Here is a 23,021-nt window from a genome sequence, read left to right as displayed (position 1 = left end):
ATCTTCTGAGCACCCAGACATTCCACTGGCATTGGCACAACATCTATGCCGACGCTCAGGTGCTTGGGAGGGACATGCTACAATCAGCCTCTCTATTCCTGATACCTCTCCTGATGTAAAACCCACAGAGAAAAGATGCACATGGGGAGCAGGCTCACACTTCTCACTGCAGTCATAATTAAATATTTTAAGAATTTCTTTTTTTTAAAAAGGATCTACCCACTCATATATAGATTTTAGTACCCTTGCCTACTTATACTACTGCACACAGGATCTAAGTCCTCTGGGGGTTTCATTTAAGCAGGTCCCATTAATGGACTTGCTCATAAGGCAAGATACTACTTGACTTTGGTAAGTAGCTCTGCTGAGCTTTTAAGCAGCTGTTGTAGTTTTTAATGAACATTAAAATGGTTCCAACGTGCTCAAGGCCTGCCCCATGTCACAGATTTCACAGCTGGATCTGCGTTTCCCTAAACAGTGGATCTAGGGGTCAACTCAGGCCAACCAGGTTTGCAATGTCAGTGCGAAAAAGAAAAAGGATGTGCTCTTGTAGGCACATTACTGGAGAGCCCCAGCACTCAGACACCATTCCAGACACCTTAGGAAGGATTCCTCCAGTCAGATGTCTACAGTGAAGGTAGACATTCATCATCCTGCCCTCTTTTTGGGGAGAAACTACATCATCTTCAAGGGCCCAAGTCATCTCATTCAAACACAGGCATCAACCAGTGTCATTTGGGAAGAGCCTATTTTCTACAAAAGGCTTTGCTGGATACAGGAGATGTAGCTCAGGTAAAGGTCTCCCAATAAATTTCCCAAACTACACAATTTAAGTCCTACCACTGGTGACTACAAGACCAAAGTGAAAACAGAGCACAAGCACAGACTCCCCCAGTGAAGCTGGCTGACCTTGCTCCCTTCTTGCCAAGGAAATAGCAAACAGAATATTTTCTTGTGATATTCTGAGAGTTTTCGCTCTGGGTCCAGCCTGTTTGTTTGCAGTGATCACACTGAGAGTTTGATGACAAGCTTTGCTTGCTACATGGGACTCAAAACGTGCTGAGACACCTGCCCGCCAAAGGGTAAACACATTTTCCTTTTTTCCAAGAGTGATGCCTCCCATGAAACAGGTGAAAAATTAGCCTGGTTGTTTGCTGGCGTTTTTTTCTACTTAATCCAAACTTGTTTACTCATCCTAAGAAACCAAAGAGCTTGAAATAACAAATGGAAGAGACTGAGGCACCACATGGGTTGGGTGCCCCATGAAACACGGTATGTCTGATGTGTTTGCATGGGTAGACATAAGGGCAAAACACAACCCCATATTTCTAAACCAAACATAAAGCAATCAACCACTTGGGAAAAAAAAAATAAAATAAAACTTTATCAAAGCAGAGAAATTGCAAGCCTTTTCCTTCTTCTGACACAATAATTATTCTAATGCCACATGTGGAATGAGAGTAACAGGAGTAGCCTTAAGTGTCCTTTATTAGTACTATTATTCAGTAGAAAACTTTTCAGGTCCCTTTAGCTCTTTCCCTGGGGCACATATCCCTGGTTCCTGCAAGCTGGCTTTGCATGGAGATATTAGATTAAATCTGCCAGCCATTTCATTTCATTTCTCCTTCCCTTCCATGACAGATGCTTTAAAATTCACATCACAGGTTGAGCAGACTCCGCAACCCACTAACTAAATCAAGTCCTTTTTTGGTTTAGGAATCGCTTGCGTCAAAGAGGGTAAACACAAGACAGAAATAAATCATCTTTGGGGACTGGACAAAGGCAGCCACAAACCCAAGAATGATCTAAATGCTGGCACATTTTGCTTTTTTCTCCAGAGTTTGTATTTGCTGGAGGAACCAAGCTACACATAGTAGGGGTATCAGCTTGCAGGACGGTGTGTTGTCTTTTCCAACCCTCTGAGCCCAATCAGCAGCAGATAATGTCTCTCTGTGTTGATCCACCCCTCCTTTCTTGGCTCAGGCATGGGAAAGCTCTAACATTACCCATGGATAGCCCTGTTTTATACCTTCCCAAGTTGGACAGGCTGTGTTTGAAAGGCTGACAACTCATCCCTCCAACCCCCAAGGTCCTCAAAGGGATAACAGGGGTCTCTTCCACCCAAGACTGGAAATCCTTAAGTCAAGGAAGAGTTTGGACCATCGAGCACTGGAGCTGAGGCCCTGTAATTGAGTGTTACAGTCACACTTACATTGTGCAGCTTGTAGTAGAGCCCACAGGCGTTACAGACGGGATCGCCGTTGGCATTTCTCCTCCACAGGGTGGTAGTGGTGGTCTGACAGTTTGCACAGGACGTGCCCGCCCTCCTGGCTGCAGACTGTGGGAAGGAGGGAGAGAGACAGGGGAAGAGAAGGAGAGAAAGAGAAAAACACCCGTGTTAAAAAAAAAAAAAAAAAAAAAAATTAAAATAAATGCAATCAGCAAAATTTCTGAGAAAGAAAACATCAACCCTGCAAGACTGACACACATCGGCAGAGGCCTACAGAAACTGACTTGTGAGAACAAATAATAATTGTGAAAAAAATCCCCGAGGTACTTTAATCCCAAATTATATGTGAACTGAATCAGGTGCCAAAGGGCATCCTAAAAGTGAGTGCTAAAACCTCTGATAGAACTCATCAAAATTAGCAGCGCTGGCACAGCCCATTCCAGAGGGGAAAATGTTATTTAAATGCCAACGTGCCTTTCCATCTTAACTCTCCCAGAGCCCCCGAGGGGTCTAATTCTGCAGTCAGGGCCTGAACAGTCAGCGGGCGTGAGTCACGGCGGCTCCGGCGAGCGCCGGGTGAGACCCGGGTGGGCAGCTGCTCGCCGGGACCGACCGCAGGCACAGCCCGGTCCTGCAAATTCAGCTCAGCTTCAAAGGATACAGGATCCAGATCGGAAATAACACTGTGGCAAAGAGCAAGAATCCCAACTTTTTTAATTACACCCTTTTTGCAGCCCAAACCTTCATGTTTATTTAAGAACTGGTAAAGAGCCCGAGAGCAGAATTTACCATTTCAAAAAGGGGTAGGAATGAGAAAAAAAAAAAAAAAGTCTACACGCCAAAGTGTATAGAGAAGCTTTTTCTTTTAGCTGTGATAATGATTTAGCAAAGTCAAACTTAGTAAAGTCGCTCTCCTTTCACATGCATGAATTTTTGTTATCATTTAAAAATTGTAACTTTAGAAAACAAATTGCCCCTCTGCCACTGAAGGAGGAACAGGAGTTTTCGGACTGCCCCGTGAGCGCGCATGAATTTTTGCGTGTGTGCAAGTGCCTACAGCTCCTAAAAAAAAAAAAGAAAGGCCTTTATATCCCATCCTATCTCTTCTTCATCAATATGACACATTCCCAGAGCTCTGATTTCATCCCCATGCGTTGCTTTCAATGGGACTGCTCATGTGCTTAAAGTTAAAACATGTGCTTAAGCGATTTGCCAGATCATAGCAATGCTTGGCACCTTGCAGAACTGAGCCTTTAATGCTCTCTTTTGTGCTCTTACTGTTTCAAATTTACCCCTCACCCCACACAGCCGCACACTGTGGTGCATCCAACATTTAAAAAACAAAAAAAAAAAAGAAAGAAAGAAAATACCACATCTTTGGATACCGTACAACAAACCCAAAATGCAAACATGGACACTGGCACAGCGTTAGCGTTAATACCAACTCTTGTTAGGTCATGTTGCAATTTTAATCATAATTGAATGCGGCGTAGGTGGAGAGAGAACGGGTTGGTTTTGCTTTAGATAGAGGAGGATTTTTTTTTTCTTTTAATTAGACAAAAAGGACTGTCTAAAAAATAAATAAGAGAATGCCCACAAGCATTAGGAAGCATCACAGAGGGCCTGGTCTGGCAGTAAGTGGCTCTCCCGGGCTGCCTTTGGGGACAGTTCCATTTTACCTGACCATAAACCATTCTGAGCCAAGCCGATCCCAAGCCTGAGGAGGCCTTTAACTCACTTCTCCATGCTGATGACCAGCAGGAGCTGGGAACAGCAAGTGGGTCTCTGGCTGCAAAAATCCCAGTGCCAGAAGATAAAGCATCCCACCATGAGAACAGCAGAGCCCCAAACTGATGTGTGCGCACACGCCTCAGTCCTGCCTTCCTCCCAGCCATGCCATAGACCCAGATCTGGTTCCCACTAAAATCAGCAGGATAATGAATGTCCTTTAAAAGCAGCTCAGAGACAACACCTTACAGAGCTGGGTTCTCATTGAGAGCTGGGGGATGGGTCTACAGGTCTCTGCCACCCAACTCCCGCCAGGAAGCACGTGTGGCTCCAAGGGGCATGAGTGGCTCTGAGGCTTGGATTGAGCCTTTCGGTGGCAACACTGCCCTTATCAGACCCAAAAATCAAGCCTAAGGAAATTTCTAAAAACCAGTGATATTTGACTCAGCCCACACAGGGGAAACATCCCCTTTGAAGATATTTGGGGTTTCTGCATGGTGCTCACTGTAATTTCTCTTACTGCAAGCGCGTTCAAAAGACACGCCTGGTCACCACTTTGCTGCCTTCAAACAAACTCTGACATTAAATAAGCAAATAAATCACAACATTCACTGTCTTCTCTAAAACCTCTTCCAACTCCTGTATTTCCCCTATGAAAATTCAGCATCATTAGCTGAATATTTTAAGCTCTTTCAGTTCCAGACTGTACCTTTTATGCTGTACCAACTTCTACCAGAGACACCGGCAGTGGCCAGGAAACAATGAATAATAACACTATTGTAAAGCTCCCAGGAATGGCATCCACTGAGCTAATCACCGACCAGGGGCCTGGCCATGTCAGTAATGGGATGACTAATTAGCTGCCCCATATCATCTGCAGGACCAGATCCCATGGCCCAGCTGCCTGTGAGTCCACAACTTCAGAAGTACTGGTAGTGATGAGAAGGTGGAATTGAGGAGGGTGCAGTAGGGACCAAATGCTGATAAGGACGATAAATTAAGGGGCATTTTCAGTGTCTGGATTTATCCACAAAGTCACAAGCATCAGTTTCCTAAAATATGATTCCGTGTGCATGGGCTTACTGAGAAATTGGCTGTAATCCTTCCAAAACCAGCGTGACTGGACATGGAAACGGAGAGCTCTGCATCCACGTGGGAAGGGAAAGGGAGAAAAACTAAAAGAAGGTTTTCTCAGCAGTGACAAGGCTGTCACTGGCTGTGAGAGGGACAGGAATGGTCTCCAGTAGGGCTGTAGACCTTTTAAACAGAGTGATGGTACCATCTGCCTGTTCTTGATCCCCCCACCGACATCTCCACACCTTCCACCTTCCCCCAAGATGAAGCAGAGCTGTCTGAGCCTCCTCACCCAGCAAGGCTCCATCCATCTCACCTAAAAGACACCCTTACAGAAACACTCACTGAATTTGACAAGGCTTGGGCTGCGTTCTCAGCACCTCAGAATTTCTTTGCCTCCTCTCTCCCAGCCATTGAATCCAATCATTAGTTTCAGCTAATCATCAGCTGTGACCAGAGCCTACAAAACCATCCAAGGTCATGCAGGAAACTTGAGGCAGAGAGAAGGAGCTGGATGCCCACCCTGAGCCTCCATCCACACACTGCCTTCCACCTACTGTCACAAGGCAGGAGAGATCCAATGAAGCCACAGCCACATGCACATCCAGGCGCACAAAACGCAAACATGGGCCCAGCTTTGGTGCCTTCTGATTGTTTTTTTTATCAGAGGTTAGCAAGAGAGATAAATACAGATGCAAACAGCATTAGGGATGTTTTTCTTTCTTTTTTCCCCAGACAGTGCTAAGTGGGGAAAAAAAAAAAATGTAGAAAAATCAAATTTCACATTTGGGAAAGGTCGCATTCAAAGAACGGGAACTTTTTGTAACTTAAACTTTAACTAAAATGCCGAAAGATTGGAGCGATTATGCAAGACAAGGTCTCTCTTTACTTCTTTTCTTTCTCTCTCTTTTTTCTCCCCCAAGAATGACCTTTTACTATGTATTTATTTATATAGTTCATTTTACATGTGCCGGGCTCGGGGTGACTCGGGACATTCTTTCGTGGTTCCATCAGACACTTTTTGAAAGCTCTCCCCCCCTTTTCCAGCCGCTTTCCTATTCTGCCTCCCCCTCCGCTTGTTTGGATACACTCAAGCTCCTGTGTGTTTGGGCTGGGGAAACGGAGCTGTTGTTTAGGAGTTATCTCCAGGGCTCAGATATCCGGCAGCTTTTTCCTAGGAAGTTAACTTTACACATAAAGAGAGAACGAGGAAAAAAAAAAATAAAGAAAACGAGGGCTGTGTGTATAAGACAGAAGGGCCGGGGGGGAGGAGGAGGAGAAGAGAACAAGAGAGCTGCCCAAAAAAAAAAAAAAAAAAATCAAAATTCCAGCCTGTACTTCCCTCCCTAGAAAGCTTTTCCTTTTTTCTAACAAGGCTATGAAAGATGAGGGAGACAGATATTTTCCTATATGGGAAAAGCCAATGGAGAGGTTTTGTACGCAGGAAGTTTGGGGGATAGAGCAACAAACCCACAACTTCCCCAAAACTCACACGACCAGACAGAGCTGTCACTGCTGCTCTCCACAGCGTAACCCCTCCTGGGAATGTACCCTGCAAATGCATCCCAGTGCCAGAGGGAATAAAGCAAATCCAATTTTATGGGCATCTCCCAGGTGAGGAAGCTGATCCACATCCAAGAGCTGTTGGACAGAGGCCGTGGGCACCTTCACGGGGAATGCAAAGCCAATGAACCAGCCCTCTCCTGCCTGCAGGGTCTGCCCATGCCAGGCACAAGCCTCACACAACTGGCCAGACCCATCCATCAGCTCAGAAATTCCATGGAGAGGTGAGAGCCACTTTTCCTCCACATTTTGAGCAGCTCCCAGGAGCCCTTCCACACCTTTAATCCTAACGAAACCAAACGTACCTCGATTCGAAGCATTCAGTAACTTCCCAAGCAGTGACCATAATTTTTTCCCCCTCTTGATATACTTTTTTCCCCTTGTGATCTGTCTAATTATTTGCCAAATATACTTCAGCATATTTATTAGCCATGCCCACAGCTTCCAGACCTTTTTGTGGCTTCCAGGGAATTGCATGAATAGATCACTGAGGATGCCGAAGTGTGTTGCCTGTACGTAGAACAGTTGCCAGGCTTGTAACTATTATTTCAAATGTTTACCCTCACATTTCATCTTCCTTTAGCTTCTGTGACCTGGACACACACTAGGCTTTGCACACACCCCCATCCCCTGCCTTGTGTCCTCACTCACACCAGCTTGAAGGGGAATGACACAATTTGAGATCCAGATGGCACAGGCACAAATGACCACACCGGGTACCAGCAGCACCAGGACCTGATGGTTCAAGATCTCTGCAGGACCAAGGTCTGTCTCACGCCCCACTGGCACCTGGGATCCAGTTTGGGTCCCTTCTCCATGACATTCCCAACCAAGGGGGATGGAGACACACGTAAGAAGGTGGAGGCAGCAGTCTGGAGAGCCCAGTAGAAATCCTGTTCTCCTGATAATCTCTTTGGTCACTAGGAAAGTATAATTCTGCCCTTAGGCCCTGGTAAGAGCCACCATCCATGGGTCATCATCCAGAAGCACTGTGTGGAGGCATCTGCCCCATTGTGACCCGAGAGAAAACTCAGTTCTGGTTTACAAGAAGTCCTGGATCTTGATTTTTTAACCTGTTTTGCAGTTTGCAAGGGGACCAGACAACTGAGGCCCACAGCAGTTGGGATCATCTCTCCCAGTATCCCTTCCTCACAGCCCTCTGACGCAGTGAGACCAGTGGGAGCTGACTGAGATTCCCTGTCCATCCCAAGCTGCAGATAGGAAGCAAAAGTTGCAGAAGAAGAAAAAGAAAGAATAAAATAGAAGGAGACTCACCAGCCTTCTCTTGGGTTTGATCAGGGGCCGGTTCTGCCCGTTCATTTTGTGATAGAGTCCGCAGGCGTTACACAAATAGTGCCCGGTGCCGTCTCTTCTCCACAGGGGGGTTGAGGTAGCCCCACAATTTACACACTCCCTGCCTTCTGGAAACAAGAGAGCACACAGTTCACTTAGGGAAACCAAAAGTGAAATGAGCTGGGGAAAGCCCTCCTCCCCCCAGAACAACTCACAACCTCCCAAGAGCCCCAGCCATGCCCGACTCTGCCAGTCTTCCCCAAGCTCAAGGATGTCCAAGCAAAGGTCCAAGGCCATGACTGAATGATGTCCCTGGCACAGGGGAATCTGGTGGGTTCTGATCCTGTTCCCTTCCCCAGCACCACTGTGCAGGCAGCATCAGGCCTGTGTCCCAGCAGCAGGAAAGAGGGATGGTGGCAATGACAATCCAAATGCTGTTGTGGCTCAAGGGGCTCCCTGGAGAAGTTCTCACTCCTCCTATAGGTCCCTCCTTTTGTGAGGGGAGGGTGACTGACAGTTTCCCCTCACCTTTAGATTAAGCACTTCTTCACCTTTCCAGTCCCCATGTTGCCATATGGACTAGACAAACTTTGGTAGGCTTTGCAAGAAGCCTCCAACCCTCTACCCTTGTTTGGATACAGAATTTAAGTCCATGCCCCTCTTTCTGACATGTATGAGGACCCTGGTGTCACCCCTTGAGCTTCAGGGGTGTGCATGAGCCTGGGGGGCTCTACCTCTGACCTCAGGTCAACCCACATCAAGGATCCCCAAAATAATCACAGATCAATAACCAAAACATCTCCCTAGCCCCAGCCAGCGCACAAAAACTCTGCCAATATCTGCTATTGATTAATTTGCAATTAAGCTTCCACCACCCAAAACTTGCAGAAACCCTTCTGGTTTCTCTACAGCATCCACATCCCTGCTGTCTAGGATAGCAAACAGCACCAAGCCTGCCTGAGTCCTCATTAAGGTCTTTCCCTGCTTCTTCTCCTACTTTTGGGCACCACTTTATCCTCTCCCTGACTATTGCAGGGGACAATCCCCCCCAGCCCACCAGTTCCCAGTTTGAGGGAAGGAACTGGGAGGTTGAGGACATGCCTCTCAGCTACTTCCAGAGGATTGAGGGGTTTTTTCGTTGGGTTTTTGGTTTATTAGGGGAGGTTTTCTTGTAGTTAATGCCATTTGTGGCCGACCTGAGAGCAGAAGCAGACCTCAGCCGGGCAGAGCAGAGTGAACTCAACAGAGCCAACTCCCTACTGCCCCAGCCTGTGCTGCCTTCGAGCAAGAGGCATCCGTGCCCTAACCACAAGCAGCAACCGTCTTTCCAGAGCCTTTGCACCGAACCCTTCTCCTCTCACCCCCCCAACAACAAAAAAATAAAATACTTTTGCAGCCATTTCTCCCTCTTCCATCCTGGAAAAACACCCTCTCCCTCCTTTTTCTCCGGCTCTAACCCTCTTTGTCTGCGAGCTTCCAGCTTGATAAAATCAACTTTTAAAGGGGAAAAAAAAAAAAAAAAAAGAAAAAAAAAAAAGAAAGAAAAAAAATAGGTGTTGCTCCTGGGGTTGGTTTGTCACGAACCGCAGATGTCTTTCTAGAAGGTAAAGTAACAGAAAGTGGCAAAAGGAAAACAAGAGGGGAGGGTGGAGGGGGGACCAAGACGGTTTGAAAATACCGCGCAGCCGGTGCCCCGGCGGGAGCTGCGGCTCGGCGGGCGCCGGGACGGCCGGGGGATGCTCAGCACCGCCCGGGGCGAGAATAAACCGGTCCCTACCCCGGACATAGCACCCGGTCCGTACTGGGGCCAGGCGGGGAGCCGCTCCTGTTAATACCCAGGTCATTTTGTTCCCCTCCGGTTAAACGGGGCAGCCGCTCCGGGGCTGTTTGAGTCTCTGTCCCTCTCTTTTGTTTCACTCCATCTCTCTCTCTCTCCTGCTTTCATGTACAAAACATACAGGTCTGGGTTTTTTTGTCACTCTAACCGCATCCGGACTCTATTAAAGTTCCTGGCGCTGGATAAACAATGCAACTGTCGCGTGCAGCAGTCTGAAAATAATTGGATTAGCTCAAACATATCAGCTAAATAGAGACAGTCCCTGCTCAGACAGACAGAGTAAATGTCACCCTGGAAAAACCCTGAAAACTGATCTCATTCATGCCAGGCAACCCTGCAGCAGCCTCCTCGGAAAAAGAAAAAAAAAATAGAGAGGGGGGGAAGAAAAAGAAAAATTTAAAACAAAAAAAAAAAAGAGTTTTGACTAATCGCCCTTTCCTCTTCACACACACAGACACACAGCCCTCGGCTCACACATAGCCCTCGGTGCACACAGATCTGCAAGCCCAGTGTCCAGCCGCCGGGAGCCGGAGCCGCGCAGCCCCTCACTCCCCACCCCGCGGGGCGCGCTCCCCCCGAGAAAGGCGGACAGGGAGACACTTTTAGGGTCTTTCATCGGGGGTGATCCAAAACCCCAGGCACGGAGCTGGCTGGAGCTGGGGGCTGCGTGGGTGAACTCCCCGCACCGCCCCGGGGAAAACCCTCCCCGCATCCCCGGGCGCCGCATGGGAAGAGGCCCTGGGAAGAGCGAGGCGGAGGGCAGGCGGGGGAAGTTGGCCGGGATTTAGCACCATTATTAAAATACAGAGAGATCGCTAATGCTGCGGTTCCCTCGGTTTCGCTTCCTCCCCGGGCGCCGCAGATGAGCGCACCGTGGGCGCTGGAGGGGCCGGGCCGCCCCCGGGGTAGGAGCCCCGCGGCACTGGGTGGGTGGTTTGGGCTCCTGGGCCAGGTTCTACCCCCCCAACCCGCGTTGGACGAGGGAATTTGGTTATAAACCCAGCAGAGCCACCTGTGGGGAAGGTAAAGTGCCGCGTGTGTCTCCCCCACGAGGGCTTCAGCCCCCGCTGCTCATCACACGGATGCTTGTGCGCAACTCTCTGCATGCGGAGAGGAGCGAGGGGCGCAGCCCCATCCCTTTGCCCCCCCGCTTTCCCTCCACAGCTTCCTCTCCCGAGCAACGGGGATGAAGAAGCCAAAAACCCTACCTGTGCTTGACCGTGCTTTCGGTCGCGATTTACACCCAAACCCGGTTGGCGATCCTCCTAAGAGGCTACTGGGGGGAAAAAGTCCAGAGCCATATTCTGGGACATACGGTGGGTAGGTAGTGATGGGGTGATGAGCGGAGGAGGTGGCTCCTCCTAAAGAGGCCATGCTGCTCCGAGAGTGAGAGGACTCCAGCTTCATGGTGTCGGCCAGGGACACCTGGTATTTGATGCATTCCTTCTCGTCCTGCCGGGTGGAGCCAGTGGAGCCAGGGGTGGAGATGGACGGATCCGGGGACACATCTTTAGGAGGGGTCGGCGGGAAGGTGAAAAGGTGCGGGCTGGAGTGGCCGGCGGATAAAGTGGAAGAGGAGGCGGGTGGGTAGACGGAAAGGGGTCCCGGTGAGCTGTGATGGATGGAGGTCTTGGAGAAGGGGCTGAGGTTCCAGGGGGAAGCGCTGTGGTGGCTGCTCAGCGCCTTGCTCCCATCCAGCCAGGGCAGCGAGCCGTGCAGCAGCGGTGGGCGGCACACCTGGCTCCCTGCTCGGAGAAAACACAGACACATGTCGGCCTCATCCCTCTGCCACCCTGGCAAAGCCCCACGTGGGGGTCCCGGGACGTTCCCCCCCTTTTCCTTCCCGAAGGAAGGAGCATGCGGGCGGAGCAAGCAAAATCACATCTGATGCGAAACCCCGCTCCTCTTTAAAAATTAAAATTTAAAAGCTACAAGAGCCCGAGGTGGCAGCCCCGGTCCTGCTCAGGAACAGGTCTCCGGGTCGGGACCCTCCGAGCAGGGGTGCCAGCCCTGTGACACGGGGTTTGGCGAGTCCTGCTTGACTGTCTCCCTTTTCCAGGCAATCCCATGAAGACTTTGAAGCAGAGATCCTGCGTGAAATTGCCAAGCCCCGACTGCAGAAATCATGTTTTTTCTTAGCTGGAAAATGATTTTCCGAACGCAGCCGTGGGCTATAGACCCTGGGAATTTTCTGGCCAAACGAAGAAGACCAGAGGATACCCTCAGACATGCTAATAACCTTTCCAATAGGGCTGATAAACTTTGCAAACTGCTCAGTTTGTCTTTTCTTCTTCCATGAGTCTGCACAGAAATGTTAGATGGCTTTTTCGTGGTAATACGGCACATGCAGAGTGCACCAACCGCCTCAAAAGAAACACTCCATCCCCTTCTTGTGACAGGAGACATTTCACTTGTCTTTTAAAATACAGACCTGGACTTTGTAAAAAAAAATCCACCAGATTTACACAGTCAATTTTGTTACCCTTTGGTTATAGGTATTCTTAAGGGCTTGTACTTAATATTTTAAATTCATCTCGACCCTTGCAAAACAAATAGAAAAATATATCTAAATAATCCAATCTACCCAAATCTACAGCAACTTAAACAAATTGCTCTAGGCTGGAAAACACAGTTATTCAACTGGAAGAGAGCAAGTTTGTGCCTGCTCATAAAGCCCTGGAAACTCACTGACATCTAGAGAGCCTTAACCTCTGTAGGTATCGTGATCTGTGTATAGAGACTGCTAAATATACAGGAGAGATGCAAACACAGATGTATAGAGGCACGGATAGTTAAAGAGCTGATGCACTGTGGACAGGTATGTTTGCATGGAAGCTCGTGTGTGTCTAGAAAAGCTCCAGACTGGTTTTCACCGTACCAGACATTTGTGAACAATACTGAAAGTAGCTGTTCGAAAGGAAGGGAAGGTGGGTTATACGAATAGAAAGGGTCAAGATTCATTATCTTCTCCAGGAAGTAGCATAGTAAATAATATTCAGGCTAGATCAGAGAGACCGCATTTCCACTTTCTGCTGATATATTGGAAAAAAGAAATGAAAAGGAAAGGAAAGAAAGAAAGGACAAAGGCTGATGATCCTTAGAAATAATTGTTTTAAAGGGACTAATAGCAGAACAATGCAGTTACTGAGCGGAGCCTAATGCAGGCTCGCACTCAACAAGTTGCTGAGGGCTGGGAGCAGCCCCCTGAACCCGCTCGGCTCCATCTCCACTCGCTCATCGCACTTTCTTCTCCTTGATTTTGGGGTGATTTCCACTGCAAACCTCGGGGATTTGGACTTCACCAGGACAGAGGTCACAGTCCGGCTTCAGAAACCAGCATCTGTTCTTTTCCTTCCATTTTTATTTTTATCTTTTCCCTATTTTTTTTAACCATACAGGTAAACTCAAGTCAATAAAGACTGAATCTTTCCAATTCTTCATAAAAGGTGGTACGAAAGTACTCATCCCTCCATTGACCTGGGCCCCATCGGCCTCAGGTATTTCACCTCCTTTCTAAAAGCTGTGACCCAGGAACAAACTTCACATCGTGGATCATTACCTTCCTGCAGAACCCCCAGGAAAACACACCAGGTCTGATAACTAATTACACTACAGGCTATATTTTTTTAGTTTCTTTCTTATTTTTAGCCGGCTGCCCGGGGTGAGTGTGTAAAACTTTCGACCCAAGCCTAACAAGCTCACCAAGTGCGAATGAAATAGCCCAAGCGTGAGGACAGCGGGGTCATTTTCACACCCCTGCTCTCCAGCTTGCTTTGCTTCCACAGAGCAGCTTAATCGTGCAAAAACTAAACACAGTATGAAAACACTAACTGTTAACCTAATTAAACAGAGGGGGGAGAAACCGAAGCGAAAGAGAGAGGGCAAAAGGAAGAAAACAAGAGAAAGATGAAAAGGAGAGAATTAGAAGGAAGGACAGCAAGAGAGAGAGAGGAAAACGAGGGAAGAGAGGTGGGAGAGAAAGAGAGGACGAAGAAAAAAGTAAGTAGAAAGAAAGAAAGAAAGAAGGATAAAAAAAAAAAGACGAAAAAGAAATAAAGAAAGTGAAAGAAAGGAAGTAAGCCTGAATTTTTATTTATTTCCAATAAGCCAGCCCCAAAATCCACCCGTGACGTAGCTTCCCCGCCGGCAGGAGAGGGTCTGTCCAACAGGAGCGGGGCCGGCGGGGCTCAGGGCAGCGCGGAGCCGCCGGGACCGGCACCGGGAGCGGGGCAGGACCGGGTCAGCCCCGGGGGAGCCGGGTCTTGGCGCGGGCACTCACCGTGGTGGGCCGTGGGGTATCTCTGCACGGTGGCTCTCACGGAGTTGCCGTAGTACGGAGGGACGGGGTTGCCTTGTCCGTCGATATTAAAAAGTACATCCACTTCCTCGGCGAGAGGATACTGCGTGGGGTCCATGTAGGTATGGCCAAGCGTGGGGTGATGCGAGTCCGGGTGCTGCCCATTGAGCACGGCCGGGTGGTGGTGGCTCACCCACCGCGGCTGGTCCGTGGAGACCTCCATCTTCCGCGCTCGCTGCTCCGCCGCTGCTCTTCCTCCTCCTCCTCCTCCTCCTCAGCAAGGCGCGGAGGGCTCGAGATCGGAGGGGGAGACGCTGCTGGAGTTAATGCAGGGCGGGGAAAAGTGCTCGGCGAGTTTGGGGGATGTTTCTGGTTAGGTTTGTTTTAAAGCGGAGGAAGGGAGGGTTATGGTGATAAACGATCGATTCCAAAAGTAAAAATTTAAAAACAAAAAAAAAAAAAAAAAAAAAAAAAACAAAAAAAAAAAAAAGAAAGAAGAAAAAATCGGGAAAATAATTAAATTTAAAAAGGACAAAAAAAAGGAAAACAAAAAAAATCAGGGAAAAAAGTTCTCTGCGAAGTGAGGTCCCCTCGTATCTTCCGCTCTGTTGCAGATGTTTGTCTTCTTTGATCACCTGTAACGAGAGAGAGGAAAGGGAAGGAGCAGAGAGAGAGAGAGAGAGAGAGAGGCAGGGAGAGAAACGTGCTTGAGAAGTTCTGAACTTTAGCACCTGACTTTTTAGGCAGGAGAAAACCCATCCCATCCCTCGGCAGCCATCCCTGGGAAGCGCCTGCTCTGCCCTGGACCCACCTCTCCCAGCGCCTCTTTCTCTTTCGCTCTCTCCCGGCTCGGAGCGGAGCCCAGCAGCTCCCACCGCGCTCCTGCCGCCCAGCTCTTACTCTTCTTTGGGTTTGGTGGGGGGGTTTTGGCTTTCTTTTTTTGTTTTTGGTCGTCGCCGTTGTTTGTTTATTTGTTTATTTGCTCCATTTACACCTGAGAAGCTCCAGTGGCTTAAGCCGGTGAGAACTTGTGCTATTCGCTGCTCCGCAGCCCCGAGTCACTTTGATTGTTCATTAATTATTATGCAACCGAGAAAGGGGGGAACGGGGGGAAAAGAGAAGGGAGGGAGGGGGGGTAAATCAAGGAGGGGGTAAAGCGATGGAGAAGAGGGTAGGAGTGAAGGGAAAGAGAGAGGAGAAAAGGAGGGTGGGGAGAGGGGGGTGAAAAAAAGAAAAAAGCGAGAAGTTGCTAAAGAAATTCCGCACAAACCTTGGTGGAGAAGCAGTATGTGACCCAGGAGGGATGAAGCTGAAAGTGCTTGATCAGATCAGATTGTGCTCTCTCGCTCGCCCAATTTTTTTCTCAATTTTTTTTTCCTCTCTCTCTCTCTCTTTTTTTTTTTCCTTTCTCTCTCTCTCTCTTTTTTTTTTTTTTTTTTTTTTTACAGGGAAGGCATTCTTTCTGAAAGGAGCAGGATGGCGCCAGCCGGCTCAGTGCTTACAGACAGCTGTGGCGAGACGCAACTTAAGGAGGTTCCAGTGTCATAAGCCCGGGGGAGGCGGAGCCTGTCCCCGCCTGAGGAGGGGACCGGCGGGGCGCTCCGGCCGCCCCCGCGCTGCCCCCACGGGAACCCCCCGGCGACAACTTCTTTTCATTCCCCTCCACCTTTTTTTTTTTTCTTTTTTTTTAATTCTCTGTTTTTAAGGGGGAAGTTAAATTTTCCCGCTGTCCCAGAAACTCCGCGAGCGTTCACCCCGGGCGGTGGTGCGTGGATGGGACGCGTTGGGTTATCCCGCTGATTCCCGGGGGGATGCGAGGCGGATCGGAGCCCCCCAGGAGCGGGGATGCGCCGGCAGGTGCGGGACCTCGGGGGCCGCCCCCCGCCCCCCGAAATAAACCCGCCTCTCCTCCTCTTTAGAGCGGCCTCACGCAGGACTGAATTATTGTCATTTTTAAGGGCGCAAGCGCAGAGAAACGGTCGCGCGTTCGGAAATAACACGGGTTTTGGGGGGTTTGTTCCCCCCTTTCTCGTTCCACTGGGCACGTCGGGGGCGGTCAGGTAGAGATGGGGGGGTCAGTGCGGGGGTCGGGAGGGGACGGGGGGGCTCATCGCTTGGGTCCGGGGGACTCCGTCCCTTGGGGCTCCATCCCTTGGGGATCCATCAATCCCTTGGGGATCCATCGATCCCTTGGGGGGCTCCGGGACGGGACCGACGGGACCCCCGGGAGCCCCGGCCGGCCACGCCCCCCCCGCGGGCTCAGCCAATGGGTGACGGGCAGGAACTGGGGCGCCGGCCGCGGGCGGCGCTGATTGGCTGCTCGCCCGGCCCCCGGAGGCGCTGATTGGCTGCCCCTCCGCGCCCCTCCGGGCCGGCCCGGGCGCTGCGTTGAGCCAGGGCATCCCCTAGCGGTGCCCAGAGGGCATCCCACCGGGAATGGGGTGGGAACGGGACACAGGGACACAGGGGACACAGGGGACACAGGGGAGGGGGAGAGGGGAAAGGGAGAATGAGGGAGAGCGGGGGGAAAGAGAGAGACAAAAGACGCCAGGAGAAAGGAAAGGTAGGAAGAGGGGGAAAAAAAATGAAAGATGGAAAGAAGGAAGGGAAAAAATAGGAAGGAAGAAAAGAAGGAAGGAAAGAAGTAAAGAGAGAAAGAAGGAAAGAAAAAGAAAGAAAGAAAGAAAGAAAGAAAGAAAGAAAGAAAGAAAGAAAGAAAGAAAGAAAGAAAGAAAGAAAGAAAGAAAGAAAGAAAGAGAAAGAAAGAAAAGAAAGAAAGAAAGGTGGAAAATAAAAAATAAGAAAAAAGTAAGAAAAGAGAAAGAGGAAAAGGGAGCAGAAAAGAGAGGAAGGAAATAAGAAAAGAGACGAAAAGAAAAGAGAGGAAAAGAAAAGAGAGGAAAGGAAAAGAGAGGAATAGAGAGGAAAAGAAAAGAGAGTAAGAGGAAAAGAAAAGAAAAGAAAAGAAAAGAAAAGAAAAGAAAAGAAAAGAAAAGAAAAGAAAAGAAAAGAAAAGAAAAGAAAAGAAAAGAAAAGAAAAGAAAAGAAAAGAAAAGAAAAGAAAAGAAAAGAAAAGAAAAGAAAAGAAGAAAAGAAAAGAGAGAAAAAGGAAAATAAAAAAAAAGAAAAAGAAAAAGAAGGGAAAAGGTGGGGAGTGAAAGGAAAAATGAAGGAGAAACGGGGAAAAAAAAAAAAAGGATAATATTATTTTTTTAAAAAGCACTATAACAAGTCACTCACTGGGTGCCTCTGTCCCTCCGCACTGGCAGGAGCGCAGCCCGGCTGGGGAGGAAGTGCCGCTGAGGAGTTTTTATACCGGGAGGGTCTCGTTAAACCCGGGGCTCCGCCGCGGCTGTGCCCGTGTCCCGGCGGTGCCGCCGGGGCCGTCCCCGCTCAGTGGGGCCGGGCTGGGCTCAGCCTGCCCGGGGAGCCGGTTCCGCTCTACGGCCGGCGGAGCTGAGCCTCCCGACGGCGGGATGGATGGATGGATGGATGGATGGATGGATGGATGGATGGATGGATGGATGCCCCGGGTCCTCGAGGGTGCCCATTTTTAAGCCTGATTTTAAGCCCCCGGCGCAGCCCATCGGCTCTGGGCGTGGGAACAGGGCAGCAGCGCTGCGGTTTCACGCGTGAAGGATGCGCCGTGGGGATGCACATACATGTATTTATTTTATTTTTTAAAAAGTCACCTTCCGGGGCAGGTATGAAAACCGAGAATCAGCCATACGTTGGGGTCGGCGTAGCCCGGACAGGGGGGAACCCGGGAAACGTGCCGGGTTGGGAGCGCCGAGGAGGGTGGACGAGCCGAGATGGGGGTGGCAGCTCCCCCTCCCAGAACTGTCCGGGGGATGGGGATCGACGCTCCCCAGCCCTGCCCAGCCTCGCCGACGCCGCCAGGACCGAGCCCCGCCGCCTGGAGGGAGCGGGCACCGCTCCCGGCATCCCGTCGGGGGCACGGGAGGGAAGGGGGAGACAGAAGCGGGATGGCCCTCCCCGAGCCGGGGGCTTTAACTCGCTCCGGGAAAACTCGTGTTTCCTCTCTCCCCCCACTCAGAGAACCCGCTTTGCCCGTAGCTTTTTTATTTTGCGCGGTGACCCCTCCTTTACACAGCCCAGGAGCTGGGGTGCACTGTGAGGGGGGAAACGGAAGGGAAAACAGCGCGATCTCTCCTGATGCACTTCCCGGGTTGACCCGCCGGGTCCCTCCGCACCAGACGACCCCACGGCCTCTACCCCCGCTGTGTGGGGGTGTTTTGGGGTGTTTAAGGTGCCCCAGCACCGGGGTGGGCCCTCTTTTGGGGAGGTATTTCTTTGAGAGGAGGAGGACGGTAAAGAGGAGAGCAACGTCCAAGAGCACAAACTTTCCGCTTCCCGCCCTCCCCAGCTTTAAGCGTTTTATGGATGTGAGGGTGAAGTGTCTCCCCGGGATTTGCCCCTTTATTCCGCCTCCCCAAATTCCCCCGCACCCGAAGCACATCCTGCGGGCGAGAGTGGTCTCCAGAGCTTGGTAAAAGTCACCTTCTCTCTTTTAACATTTGGGGGGCGTCTAGTGCTGAGTTGGGATCTTTGGGCAGGTGAGCTGAGATTCCCACCTCCCCCCCCTCCGGCAGTTACAGCCCTGAGACCTACAGCCGTGGGATCACAGGAGGGGAATTTCCATCCAGAGGTCACAAAATTGCTAAGCCATTTTAAAACGTGCCTTTAGCCTGTCCAGAGGCACTGGGGAAACCGCTTTCCTTCAACTGTTTGGCGGACACGAAATGATTAATGCAAATTAAAATTAATCAAGCAAAAAAGAAATAAAATAAAAATTAAAATAAGTAAAATAAAATAATAAATCAGCAACTGCACCAAGTCCCATCAGTGGCGGGAGGAAAAGAAGTGGCCTCGTCCTGCCCCTATGAGGGACAACAAGGGTGTCACAGTGGGATCCTGTCCCCTGCCTGCCCCTCGCAGCCGCAGCCCCAGTAACGGGAGGAGGACCCTGCTTTCAAATCTAGTTTTCTCAGGCTGTCCCTTTATTTTCAACCCATCTTGGATAGACTCGATCTTCCCATCCCTTTCCCAGCCGGGGGGAAGTCGTGGTGGGGAGGGCAAAAACTGCCCCCACCAAAAGACCAAAAGAAAGAAAAAAAAAAAGGAAAAGGAATCATGAAAAAAAAAAAAAAAAGAGTAAACCCATCATTTTCCTCCTCTCCTCGGATTATCCTGTGATCCCCGGGGGTTTTGCGAGGAGCGCTGGCCTTGACCGTCCTTTTCCCAGGCTGTGGCTGCAGATCCATCACCTCGCCCCCCCGCGGCAGCCCCCAGCAGGGTTTCCAGTGACAGCTCGGCGTTAATAGGAGCCCATTGTTGGAGCAATTAGCCCCAAGCTCGCCACCAGCCGCCAGATAAGGGTCGGGGGCTCGGGGGTTAATTCTGCCGGGAGGGGGGAAGGGGACCTCGAGGAGAGGGGCTCCAGCATCCCTCCGAGCTTGGGAAGGGATGGGGGGGGGGGAATGGGGTTAACTTTGGCTCTAAAAGGTCACGAGGAAACGCTTTTAAGACAAGTCACTTACAGCCCAAAAAAGGAAGGAATTAAATAATAATAAAATCAACAACAACAAAATCCCGAACTCGGTGGGATGGGGTGGTCACACAACCTACCGCTCCCCCAAAAATGATCAGTCAAAGGGCACTAAAGCTGCCGGGGCCCCCCGCTTTTATTTTTTTTTTTTTCCTTCAAGTCTTCCTGTTAAAAAAGATACAGGGAAGGTTGTTGTGGAGCTGGGACCTGGGGCCACCCCACTCTTCCGTCCTCGTTGGTGCCCACCACAGCGACTGGCACCTCGGGGCGGGGACAGGCAGACCCCCCCCTCCCCCTTCTCCCCCCTTCTCCTTTAGCCCCCTTTTAAACGACAATTGACTGAAAGGGGATTAAGTTACGTTTGTCGGGCTGCCTTTTTTTTTTTCTTCTTCTTCCAGGGTACCAGAATAGTACAGGTAAAGCTGTACAAACAACCGGGAGCGAGGAATTGGGGGGTTATGGAGAGGACACGGCCCAGGGCAGAGCTCCGAAGATTATTATTAAATTTTTTTGCCTGTGTACAGCAACTTGCCGAGAGAGAGGGACCCGGGGCTGTGAGCGGCGTTGCCGCCTTCCCGGCTGGGGCAACCCCTCCCGGGGCACAAATCCTGTCAGCCCCCGGGACGGGACGGTACTGGGCCCTGGTAAGGCTGCTGAGATAATCTCGGGTTAAACAAAGGCGGAGAGAAGAGGGAATATTTTTTTTTCCCTCTTCCCCCCCCCCCCCCTTCGTGAATCAGGAAGGAATTATGATCCGTTTCCTCAAGGCCACCCTCCCCCCCCCCGGCCTTTATCAGTAAAACGATGATCACCATCCCTCCAGCTAGGAGCTGGCAAATTATTATTATTATTATCAATAATAATAACAATAATAATAATAGTGGTCGAAGTGAGAGACTGCATTTCTGCATCTTCCCTTTCTCATCTCACATGAGCCTTCCCCTTCGCTTCAAAACCAGCTACGAGTGTTTCATTCTTTTTTTTCCCTCTCTCACTCTTCTTTTTTTTTTTTTTTAACATATGCGTATATATTTCCGTTCTATTCTTATAATTCATTTATCTCCCCTTCACGAAGATCTGGAGGAAACGTAAACACACGCACATAAAGAAGTGCCGAGCCATGCAAATTCAGAGAGAGAACAAATCATCGGCTGATTACACCGGGTCCAATTTTTTCTCCTTTCGTGCACCACCACCCACCCCAGACGCACACAATTTTTTTTTGTTTCAGCGCAAATGATGCTATTTGATGGAGGGGGAGGAAGAGAGGGGGAAAACCCTGCTCTGCCGTAGAAAAGAAATTCGAAGAATTAAAACTGGGAGGAGAGAAACTGGGACTTTTCTTCCCCCTCCTCCCCCCCGCTTCTTTGAAGCTGAGAGGAGGGCGACTGCCCCGGGACACTGCAGGAGTTAAAAAAAAAAAAAAAAAAAAAAAAAAGCCTGAGAAAGATCAAAAACCGGCTCCGCAAGTCCCAGGGGCGACCTCTCCCCCCGACACATTCCCCAAACTGCGCGGCTGAGGCGCGGAGAGGAGCCGGGCAAAGGGGAGAAGGGGAGGGGGGGGAGTCATGTCAACCCTTCTGCCGGTGCCCCGTCCTGCTCTGGGATGGCAGGCAGAATCCAGCTCCCTTCCCTCCTTCCTTCTCTCCCTCCCTGCTTCCTTCCTTCCTTCCCTCCGCAGCACAGCCACGGTTTCACGCTCAGCCCGGTAAGTCTCTTTTCTCCCTCCCCCATGCACCTTTTCCTTTCTCAGGCAGCAGAAGTGTACTTGGACAAGGGGTTCTGCTTCTCCTTTTTATTCCCCCACCCCTTTTTTTTCCCGTTCTCTCCTTTTTACCCCTCTCTCCAGGCTGGGCGAGAGGCTCCCGACCCTGGAGCGGGTCCCCGCCGGGCACGGCGCTGGGCAGGGGCGAGCGGGCGGCGCTCCGGGGAGGATTCGACCCCACAGAATTGAAAAATAAGAGCAGAAAAAGCCAGAAAACCGCCTGAACAGCCACTCCAAATTATGGCGAGGTTAAAGACATGTGCGTTAAGAGAGGGAAATTAGAAAAAAAAAAAAAAAGGAGGGAGAGGGAATCAGTTTATTCCGTGTTTCTCGGTTTTGCTTTATCTCCCAGGAACGTTTTGAGCGATAGATTTTAAGGCGTACTGAAGCATCTTGCAGGCTTTAAAGCCGACAAGCGCTGTTTTCCTCGAACCCCACGGAGAAGGTGAAGCTGCCGTCGTGTTTAAGGATTTTTTTTCTTTTCTTTTCTTTTTTTTTTTTTTTTTTTTTCCTGAAGGTAGAAATTACCCCGGGACTTAGATAAAGAAGAAAGCACAAATCGCCAGGCTGCTGGCGTGAGAGGAGGCAGCAGAATTAACACCAGCTCCTTGGCGAGACGCAGGGGCATATCCCGACCTCCCAGGATTAAAACCGGAGCGATTTGCTCCGGGAAGCGTCTGGCTGCTGCTCGTTTGAAGCCGTCCCTGCACGCCCCAAAACAAACACCCCTGGTCCACAGACCCCACCGGGGGTAACCCCGCAAGACGCGGCCGCCCCGCGTAGTGACAAGCCACTCCGTAAACACGGGGCTCACATCTACCGTCAGAAACTACAAAATTCAAATAGTACCGAGGACGTCGGAATCTACACGATTTCTTTTCGCTCTAAAGAGCGGACTACCGCACCCCAAATTCCCCTGAGGAGCCCATACAAGCTCCCCGAGGTGCTATCCCCCGCCCACCGTCCAAGCACAAGGCGATGCCCTGCTCATCCCGGGGGACGAGCGGAGCCCCCAGACGAGACTTCCCCCTCCCTCGCATTGCACTCCCTACCTGCCCCTGCGGGGAAACACCTTCTCGTCTTATTTCTCCACCTGAAATTAAAACACCCCCTTCGGCTCCGTAAAAAAAAAAAAAAAAAAATTCACGTCCCCGGGGAGAAGGAAGCGCTTTGTCCCAGCCGGGAGCAAAACGCCACGGGTGGAGTAGACCTTCCCTCTCCCCTCCTTCCTTTCCGAGAGCCTGTTTCGCCTTTCCCGTGGCCCTCAGGTTGCCGGGCCCCTGACTGTTCCCCCTGTCTGTCCGGGATACATCCCAGTACTCCCAGGGAAGGGGGATCGGTGTCCGCCCTGTCGGAGCAGCAGCCCCTGCCCGCGGCACCGCCGGGTCTCGGCTCCCCCGCTCCGCACCTGCGGCCCATAAATAATGGAGAAAACAAGCCGGGCCCGTGGTTATTAATTATCCGGTTGCATTAAAATCTGTCACCCGGAGCCCGCTGCCTGTGTACGGACACGTGAAGGTAAGAGAGCTTGGATGGATGGATGGATGGATGGATGGATGGACGAATAGATAGATAGACAGATAGACAGACAGATAGATAGATAGATAATTTTCTCCCTTTTCTCCTCTGGAGACGTTCAATGACAGCTAACGCGGATTTCTGTAC

General features: G+C 50.4%; 1 protein-coding gene across 3 annotated transcripts in view; it reads right to left on the bottom strand.

The window, feature by feature from the left end:
* GATA3 (GATA binding protein 3) overlaps positions 1 to 23,021 on the bottom strand; it is a 29,482-nt gene that overhangs the window by 5,162 nt on the left and 1,299 nt on the right. Inside the window, exons 1-5 of one of the 3 annotated variants that reach the window (XM_032689451.1) lie at positions 15,293 to 15,546; positions 14,005 to 14,657; positions 10,934 to 11,470; positions 7,871 to 8,016; positions 2,213 to 2,338 (exon numbers count right to left, since the gene is read on the bottom strand). In XM_032689451.1, the coding sequence (XP_032545342.1) occupies positions 2,213 to 2,338; positions 7,871 to 8,016; positions 10,934 to 11,470; positions 14,005 to 14,245 (1,050 nt within the window). In that variant the 5' untranslated portion in view covers positions 14,246 to 14,657; positions 15,293 to 15,546. Of the gene's footprint in view, positions 1 to 2,212; positions 2,339 to 7,870; positions 8,017 to 10,933; positions 11,471 to 14,004; positions 14,658 to 15,292; positions 15,547 to 23,021 lie in introns of those variants that run through there. The other 2 variants (XM_032689450.1, XM_032689452.1) reach the window with 2 other exon arrangements.

Source organism: Chiroxiphia lanceolata, chromosome 5 (assembly GCF_009829145.1).
Source record: "Chiroxiphia lanceolata isolate bChiLan1 chromosome 5, bChiLan1.pri, whole genome shotgun sequence".
Taxonomy (NCBI): Eukaryota; Metazoa; Chordata; class Aves; order Passeriformes; family Pipridae; genus Chiroxiphia; species Chiroxiphia lanceolata.
This window is presented reverse-complemented; position numbering and strand designations above follow the sequence as displayed.